An 8,935-nucleotide genomic window follows, 5' to 3' on the forward strand; every position below is an offset into this window, starting at 1 on the left:
AGGACAGAGGAGCCTGGGAGTTGCAGTCCATGGGGGTCGCAGAGTTGGACACTTAGTGACTTAGCAACTGAACAACCACCTTATCTTTCTCCTTATCCGGTAACTTTCTGCCTGTCCTTCCCAGCAATCACAGCATCACCTGGAGTCACCTGGAGTTGCCAGACCTGTTCCGGGGACCAGCTGTGCCAGGTGAGGCAGCTGCAGGACGTGCTTCTGTGTGAATCAGCAGGAGGCCAGACCAGCTGGAGCTTTGGTCTGGGGATTTGTCACCCAGGTACCTCTCCACTGCCCGACCTGGGCGCAGGGCTTCCAGTGGGGGGCTGCACAGGCAACCTGCAGAGGCGGGGTAAGAGCGTACACCTGGAGGCAGAATGTCAGGCATAAAAGGCCCAGGCTCGGCAAAGGATCCAGGGCAGGAGTCCACACCAGGGTACGTGGGGTTGGGGTCGGGGGCAGGGGGTGGGCCAGCAGCACAGGGTGGGGGAGTGGGGAAGAGAAATGGGGTCCCGACCCCGTGGGCTCCCAGGGCTGGGGGTCCGGGGGCCTGGGGCCTGGCTCAGAGCAGGGAGCTGGTGCTGCCCTGCCCCACCCTCCCCGCCCCCACCTCCGACCCCTGTGACGCCTGGGAACACTCTCAGAAAACCTGCAGCCCCCCTGGGCTGGCCTGGCCCGGTGGGGGGTGGTGGTGGTGGTGGAGGCTCCCCAGGCTGGGGGAAGAGATGGATAGACAGGGGCCAGCCAGGTGTGACCTGGGCTGTGCTCAGGAAGTGCTGCGGGAGTTGGGACAGGGGAAGGGAGCAGCTCCTTGTAAAAACAACACTCACTGTTCATTTCTGATTCTGGACATGTTGCATTCTCCTGGTAGAAAATTTGGAAGCTACAGAAAGATGTTGTTGAGAAGTCAATAAAAAGCACAGGGCGGGACTTCCCCGGGGATCCAGTGGTAAAACTAGCACACTTCAGTGCTGGTGGGGGAGGGACTGCGCGGTCAGGGGACCGGGGCTGAAGCCGCTGTGTAGACCCCATTGTTTGGAGGGCAAACGATGGTTCATGGGTCGTCTGACCTCAGCCCCACCCAGCCTCCCACCTCCTCATTGATTGGGCAATGGTGGGGGTGGGCCTGAGGATGTGTTCCCTGGGCTTTGATGCATTCTGGAGGCATTCAGCCCTAGAGAGGCTCTAGAGAGCCATGGACGAAGCCAGGGCAGGGCCGATGGGACCAGGCGCCACCAGAACTCCAGCAGGGAAAGCTGGGTGGGGCGGGTGATTCTGGCACCTCTGGGGCAGCCCTGAAACTTGAAAGCCTAAGGGTGCTCCCGGCCACCCTGGACTGAGGGTGGGCGGGGCTGGTGGCCAGAGGCGGCCCCTCAGCCCCAGCTGCTCCAGGAATCGCTCAGGAGGAAACGGGCCTGGTTGGTCTTGGCGCTGAGCCTGGGCCTGGGCGGGGACTATCTGATCTCCCTCTGCCTCTCTGCCATCTGGGGCAGGGGGCTGGGATCTAGGTGGGACCACCCCGGGCCTGGCTGTGGGAGGGCACACCTTGGGTCCCCTTCCAGCCCAAGAAAGGGCCAGGATACCTGCCTGGCCAACCACAGGTGGGAGCAGGCAGGTCCTGGGTTCCCCCTAAGAGCTGAGCTCTTGCTGCCCACCTGCTGAGGAGCCTCACCCACATAGCCAGCCTTCCCCCTCCCACCCAGCAGGACTTCCATGTCCCTGGTGTTCCCAGGGCAGGCTGTGACCTGGAGGCACTTGCCCAAGGCTAGACACAACCCGGCAGGAGGGAGTGGAGGGTAAGAGTCTTGGGGTCAGATCCCTGCTCTGCCTGGCACCAGGTGTTGCCTGGGAATGTGCCCAGCTTCCCCCGTGCTTCTCAGCTTGGAGGCCCGCTGAGCAGGGCACCAGTGCTTGCCCGGCCTTACGGTTTCTATGAATAGTAAGCACAGTGGCCAGGCCCCACTGAGGCTGGCCAGGCCTGTGCTGTGCACGCCCACGGAGAAGTCTGTCCCCACTTCCCAGGTGAGGAAACTGAGGCTCAGAGAGGAGAGGGGGAGGTGCAGGGTGCCCAGTGGGGACGCTGAGACCTGCCTCACTCCACGGTCAGTGCTCTGAGGCAGAGGTCCTGGGCTCAGGCCTGTGAGACGCTGCTGGCTCACATCAGCACACAGAGAAAGGGAATCACAGACAGACACAGAGACACAGAGAGACGCAGAGACACTCAGATAGACAGAGACCTGGAGGCACAGGCGATGGTATGGTTCTGGGGCCCTGGTTGGGGTGCTCAGAGCCCTTTCTTGCTCAAAGTCCAGGTATTTCCCCCCAGAGTGCCCCCTGGGCTCCTTCTTCCCACCCCCATGCCCCATCCCCCTACCCTCCAGCCCCGCCGGGTTCCCTTGGGTGTCAGACTGAGTCCAGATGGGCTCCAGGCTCCAGGCTATCAGCTGTGCCTCCCCGGACGCCCCACCCACCCCATTGCTCCTTGTTCCAGAACCACCTCCCCAGAGCACAGGGAGCCGTCCCATGCTCCAGGGCCCTGCAGCACACCCCAGCCTCAGTTTCCCCATCTGCCACTGCAAAGTTCTGTGGTCTCTAAGGCAAAGAACCCCTCGAGGCCCTGTGGGGGGTGTCCGTGGGCCCACGTGGGTGTGAGCAAGGGCTGTGGAGGGGTAGTGGAGGTGGGGGCACCCCGACCAACGCTGCCCCCACCCTGCAGGATGGACCCCTTCGCGGACACCCTGCAGCGGCTGCGGGAGGCCTTCAGCTCGGGGCGCACACGGCCAGCAGAGTTCCGGGCCGCCCAGCTGAACGGCCTGAGCCGCTTCCTGCGAGAGAACAAGCAGCTTCTGCAGGAGGTGCTGGCTCAGGACCTGCACAAGGTGGGTGGGGGGCGGGGTGGGGGGAGGAGGGCAGGGCTGGGGGGTGGAGGGCAGGGCGGGGAGGGGAGCAGGGTGGGCGGGGAGGAGGATAAGAGTGGGTGAGGGCGGGCAGGGGTGAGGGGAGGAGGGCAGGGGTAGGGAGAGGAGCAGGGGTGGGGAGGGCAGGAGTGGGTGGGGGCTGGAGCCAGCTGCATCCTCAGCTCAGTCCTGTGGTTCAGCAGACCCTTCCCTGGGCTGCTAGCTGCTCTACGTCAACTCAGTAAATCTGTGAGGCAGGTCTGACTGCTGTCCGACGTCACAGCGGGGAAAGTGAGGTACGTGGGAGTTAAGTCACTTGCCCAAGGTCCCACAGCCAGAAAGCAGCAGAGCCCAGGACCCATGCTCCTCACTGCAGTTCCCAGGGGCTGGCTGTTCTCACCCTGGAGACTGTCTCCGTGTCCACCCTGAGGACTCTTGGGGACCTCCAGCGCTAGATCCACTCCCCTCCCCACCCTGCCCAGGCCTGACCACCAAATCCCCCCTCCACCACAGGCGGCCTTTCATTCGGACATTTCGGAGCTCATTCTCTGCCAGAACGAGGTCGACTTGGCTCTCAGGAACCTGCACACTTGGATGAAGGATGAGCCAGCGGCCAAGAACCTGGTAAGACCTCTGGCCAGGCGGGACAAATCCAGGGCGGCCCGGCCCAGGCCCTGGGCGAGTCACTGACTTTCTCGGGACCGCGGTCTCCTTGAGGGGACTCCACTGCACAGGCAGGTCGAGGGCTATGAGGGGTGGGCTTTGGGGTGATCCTTAGCGAAGCCTCACTGTCCGTCCCACACCCCAGATCACGCAGCTGGACTCGGCCTTCATCCGGAAGGAGCCCTTCGGCCTGGTGCTCATCCTGTCTCCCTGGAACTACCCCCTGAACCTGAGCGTGGTGCCCCTGGTGGGCGCCCTCGCGGCAGGTGAGAGGACGCCTCCGCCCTCACGCCCCCCGCCTGTCCTCCCAGCCGCCCCCAGAGCCAGGAAGGAGCGGGGAGCTGGCACCAGGTGGCTGAGAAGGCCTGGTTCCTGTCTGGCCACCGTCCCTGGGGCTGTGTGGCCTCGGGGCCAATAGGGCGCCTCTCTCAGCTGGCACTGGGTGTGTGAGGACCCAATGGAGACAGGGCGTGGCTACACGCGGCCCCGCCCTCTCCCCGCCCCACAGGGAACTGCGTGGTGCTGAAGCCCTCGGAGATGAGCAAGTGCACGGAGAAGGTCCTGGCCGAGGTGCTGCCCCGGTACCTGGACCAGGTGAGGGTGAGCCTGTGTCCCGCACCTCCTCTCCCATCAGTGGGAGGTCCTGCAGGGTCCCCTGAGCCGTCCGTCCCTCCCGCCCCCTTGCAGAGCTGCTTTGCCGTGGTGCTGGGCGGGCCCGAGAAGACGGGAAGGCTGCTGGAGCACGCGTTCGACTACATCTTCTTCACGGGTGAGGGTGGCCCCAGTTGGTGTCCTGGGGAAAGAGGGATGTTGGAAAAGAGGCTGGAGAAGGCGGGGGAGGGAGGAGGCGATGGCCAGCAGTGTGGAGCATCCCTGATGGCAATCGTCTGGGGCAGGTGGGCCTGGAAGGATGGGGTCCTGGGGCAGCAGGGCGGGGGCAGATCCCAGTGGGTGAGCCAGGATGGGGCCAGGAAGGTGGTGCCTGAACCATCCGGCCAAGAGCAGTTGAGTCAAATCCCATGTTCCCAGGGAGCCCTCGAGTTGGCAAGATCGTCATGACTGCCGCCGCCAAGCACCTGACGCCCGTCACGCTGGAGCTGGGAGGCAAGAACCCCTGCTACGTGGACGACAACTGCGACCCCCAGACAGTGGCCAACAGGGTGGCCTTCTTCCGCTATTACAACACCGGCCAGACCTGCGTGGCCCCCGACTACGTCCTGTGCAGCCCCGAGATGCAGGCGCGGCTGGTGCCCGCCCTGCAGAGCGCCATCACCCGTTTCTACGGCGACGACCCCCAGAGCTCCCCGGACTTGGGCCGCATCATCAACGAGAAGCATTTCCAGCGGCTCCGGGGCCTGCTGAGCTGCGGTCGCGTGGTCATCGGCGGCCAGAGTGATGAAAGCGATCTCTACATCGGTGAGCCCCGCCCTCCCTGCCACTGTGCCCCACCCCAACCCCCACCCCACCGCTACAGCCCAGCCTGGTGCCTCGACTTCGTGACACTGGTCGCGGTCTGAGCCCGCGACCCCACGACTCCACACTCTGGCCCAAGTTCTCCAAGCTCGGTTCAGTTCAGTCGCTCAGTCGTGACTCACTCTTTGCGACCCCATGGACTGCAGCACGCCAAGCCTCCCTGTCCATCACCTACTCCCGGAGCTTGCTCAAACTCATGTCCATCGAGTCGGTGATGTCATCCAACCATTTCATCCTCTGTCGTCCCCTTCTACCTTCAACCTTTCCCAACATCAGGGTGTTTTCCAATGAGTCAGTTCTTTGCATCAGGTGGCCATAGAATTGCAGTTTCAGCTTCAGCATCAGTCCTTCTGATGAATATTCAGGACTGATTTCCTTTAGGATTATTTAGGTTTCCAAGCTCAGATCCCAGAGTTCTAGGCTCAGGTTCCCAACTTCAGCCCCACGACCCGCTGCTCCACGGGCCACACGACCCCAGGTGCTACGTGCCCATGATTCCGGTTCGCAGCTCCCAAAGCCCGTCCTGAGCGTCGCCTCTGCTGTGAACAAAGAACCCCGGTCTCCTGGACCGAACGGCTCGGAGGGTCTAACAGGCTGGGACCTGCGGCCTCAGACTCTGGGGTCTAAGATCGGGTCACCCTCTGACTGTGAGACCAAGGCTGAGTGGTTCTCTGGGACCCACGGGCCCCGGTCAGGCTGGGGAGCCCCTCGTGGTCACTTCCCGGGGGCTGTGGGGAGACTACCGGCCCTGGGACATCCGGGTCCCTGGGCCCTGGCATTCCCGCGGGCCCGCCCACCAGAGGCCCCGCCTACCGAGGCCCTGCCTACCTGAGACCTCGCCCACCAGAGGCCCCGCCCCTGGGCTGAGCAGACCCCTGTTCCCGGCAGCCCCCACGGTGCTTGTGGACGTGCAGGAGACCGAGCCGGTGATGCAGGAGGAGATCTTCGGGCCCATCCTGCCCATCGTGAACGTGAGGAGCCTGGACCAGGCCATCGACTTCATCAACCGTCGGGAGAAGCCCCTGACGCTGTATGCCTTCTCCAAGAGCAGCCAGGTAGAGCTGGATGCAGGTGGGGGCAACAGAGGGGCCCAAAGGGGTGAGACTAGCCACCTCCCTTTTCCCAGCCCACTTACAAGGGTCAGGGAGCAGACAACTCCAGGGTGACTATAATCCAGTTTACCTGACGACGGCTCCCTTAACACAGGTGTCCAGCTGAGACGGCAATGGGGTTGGGGGGCAGCACCAAGAACCTACCAACGGGTGGGTGGCCAGCTGCCTGCCCTGGCCGGGGCAGCCTCACCCAGACGAGGAGGTGCCCTTTCTATCTGCCCTGCCCCAAACACCCCTCTTTTCCTAAGTCGTGCAAAAGTTCTGTATGGGTGTTCAGAGCCCCCGAAGTGGGATGGGACAGAGCAAATGTGGGACCCTGCAGGCGGAGCCGGGCTGGCTGCCTGTCTGCTGCGGCGGCTAACCCTCACAGCCGCTTCTCAGGGCCTCCGGCTCCCGCGGGCTCCTCTTTGTGAACTCAGAGGGGCGCGCTCACTCAGCAGAGGATGGAGACCTGGGAGGCGCCTCTGATCACTGTGGAATGAGGAGCTCACGCTCCACCCCTGACCCCGGCCTCCCCCTCCCACCAGGTAGTGAACCAGATGCTGGACAGGACCAGCAGCGGCAATTTTGCAGGGAATGAAGGCTTCACCTACCTGACTCTTACCTCCCTGCCATTCTCGGGAGTCGGTGAGCCCTGCCCTCCTTCACCCTCCAGCCCCAACTCTCAGGGAAGCCCAAGTGGGCACTCCAGACCCAGAAAGGTTCAGTTTGGCCTTCACTCACGGTTCAACCTCGATCCAGGCCCCTGGTCTCTCAGGGCCTCAGTTTCCCTCTCTGCAAAATGGCTCATAGCATGGCCTGGGCTCCCTGCTGGGCGGTGGGCTGCTGCTACTGGTGGCAGGCTCCTTGGCCTGGCCCCAGACCCTCACTTTGTGCCCCTGCAGGTAAAAGTGGGATGGGAAGGTACCACGGCAAGTTCTCCTTCGACACCTTCTCCCACCACCGCGCCTGCCTGCTCTCCCACTCGGGCCTGGAGATGCTGAAGAACATCCGCTACCCACCCTATTCTGACTGCAGACAGAAGCTGCTCACCTGGGCCTTGGGCAGCCACAGCTGCACCCTGCTGTGAACACCCTGCCTGCCTCCAGGTCTCTGTCCACGACCTCTCTGTCCTGCTGCTGCCCGGGTGCTCAGTGGCCCCCAAAAGGCAGGCGTCCTGTCCACAAACAGAAAGGTCCTGCCCTTGGGGCTTTGTCTGAACAGACGCCCGGCTGGACAGGCCTCTGGGCCACCGGTCCAGCCCCTTTCAGGACCAGAGTCCCCTCTGCAGCTTTCTGACAGATTTGTTGACCCTCTGCTTGAACATGTCTGGTGACAGAGAGCTCACCCCTTAGGTTGAGCAGCCCTGGTGGTTAGGAAGGCCGCTCTCACATCATATCTATAATTAGGCTCCTGAAGTAGAGTGATTTCTAACAGCTCCAGCCATACCTGGTTTGGGAAGCTGTGTTTGTCTGGGTCTCAGTTTCCCCAACGGCAGTGAAGAACGTGGGCCTTTGGAGTCGTCTCTGCCCTCCAGGCCAGAGTCTGCTGTGCCCGTGTCTGTCCTCCAAGCTTGCACCTGCCCCCTCGCCCCTCACTCCTCTCAGCTGCCCCGACCCCGGAGGGAGCCTCACTCCCATCTCACAGGCAGGAGCCAAGGCCCAGAGAGGGCGCCGACTCCCCAGGTCACACAGCCTGTCGGGGAGGGGGGTGTCGGAGCCAGTGGGACCTGGGGGTCCCTCTACTTCCTGGGGCTCAGAGGGACAACTCAGCCGGCCCATCTCCAGACTGTTCTCACCGCTGTGGCATGCACACGTGTTGGTACACATAGCACAGATGTGAACACACAGATCCTCAGACAGGCAGACACCAGTGCTCACACACACTTGCACACTCAGCTGGGGCTGGAGGCTGCTGTTTCTGGGGGCTCTTGTGCCAGTTTCCTGATGCCCTTCCATTCTATGAATACCTTCTGAGGGTGTGGAGAAAAGGGAACTCCCCTACACTTTTTTGCGGGAATATACATTGGTGTAGTTACTATGAAAAACAGTACGGAGGTTCCTTAGAAGAACTAAAAATAGAGTAACTGTATGAGCTAGCGATCCCACTAGTCGGCATATATCTGGAGAAGACTAATTCAAAAAGATACACACACCCCAATATTCACTGCAGCGCTATTTACAATAGCCAAAACATGGACGCATCCTAGATGTCCAACAACAGGTGAATGGATAAAGAAGATGTGGTACATATATACACAATGAAATACTGCTCAGCCATAAAAAGTATGAAATACCTAGACTAATACTAATACTAATATTCACTAATATTCACTAATACTAAGTGAAGTAAATCAGACCAAGACAAATGCTACACACTATCACTTACATGTGGAACCACAAAAATAGTACAAATGAACTTATTTACAAAACAGAAGCAGGTTCACAGAGGTAGTAAACAAATTAATGGTTGCCAAAGGGGAAGTGGGAGAGGGATCCATCCGGCGTATGGGATTAACATATACACATTATATACACATATAACATATACACATTAAATAAACCACAAGGTCCTACTATATAGCCCAGGGAACTATATTCAATACCTTATGATAAACGGTAATGGAAGTTATTTGAAAAATATATACATAAAACACAACACTGGGATTCAACCCTGTTGTTGTTCGGTCACTAAGTTGTGTCTGACTCTGCGACCCCATGGACTGCAGCACACCAGGCTTGTGGGTCCTTCACCATTTCCCAGAGCTTGCTCAATCTCATATCCATCGAGTCGGTGATGGCATCCAACCGTCTCATC

The 8,935-nt window shown here is 60.8% G+C and overlaps 1 protein-coding gene across 3 annotated transcripts; it reads left to right on the forward strand.

Moving 5' to 3' along the window:
- Positions 1 to 125: 125 nt before the first annotated feature.
- LOC122708557 (aldehyde dehydrogenase family 3 member B1-like) lies at positions 126 to 8,357 on the forward strand. 3 transcript variants are annotated; one of them, XM_043924772.1, is made up of 11 exons: positions 243 to 430; positions 1,701 to 1,790; positions 2,711 to 2,873; positions 3,405 to 3,515; positions 3,700 to 3,820; positions 4,063 to 4,148; positions 4,242 to 4,323; positions 4,584 to 4,970; positions 5,916 to 6,082; positions 6,667 to 6,766; positions 7,024 to 8,357. In XM_043924772.1, the coding sequence occupies exons 1-11, from the start codon at positions 372 to 374 to the stop codon at positions 7,206 to 7,208; spliced, it is 1,551 nt and encodes a 516-aa protein (XP_043780707.1). In that variant the 5' UTR covers positions 243 to 371; the 3' UTR covers positions 7,209 to 8,357. The 3 variants fall into 3 exon arrangements, with proteins under 3 accessions (XP_043780717.1, XP_043780707.1, XP_043780712.1); XM_043924782.1 differs by lacking the exon at positions 1,701 to 1,790 and having other exon boundaries at positions 126 to 274; XM_043924777.1 differs by lacking the exon at positions 1,701 to 1,790.
- Positions 8,358 to 8,935: the final 578 nt, after the last annotated feature.

Source organism: Cervus elaphus, chromosome 2 (genome assembly GCF_910594005.1).
Source record: "Cervus elaphus chromosome 2, mCerEla1.1, whole genome shotgun sequence".
NCBI lineage: Eukaryota > Metazoa > Chordata > Mammalia > Artiodactyla > Cervidae > Cervus > Cervus elaphus.

Bases quoted from the DNA above. Each gene is read 5' to 3' on its own strand.
- LOC122708557 (XM_043924772.1), top strand. From the start codon at position 372: ATGTCAGGCATAAAAGGCCCAGGCTCGGCAAAGGATCCAGGGCAGGAG. The intron at 1,791-2,710 runs GTAAGAGTCTTG...CCCACCCTGCAG, and splicing joins CCGGCAGGAGGGAGTGGAGG to GATGGACCCCTTCGCGGACA. The intron at 3,821-4,062 runs GTGAGAGGACGC...CCCGCCCCACAG, and splicing joins GGTGGGCGCCCTCGCGGCAG to GGAACTGCGTGGTGCTGAAG.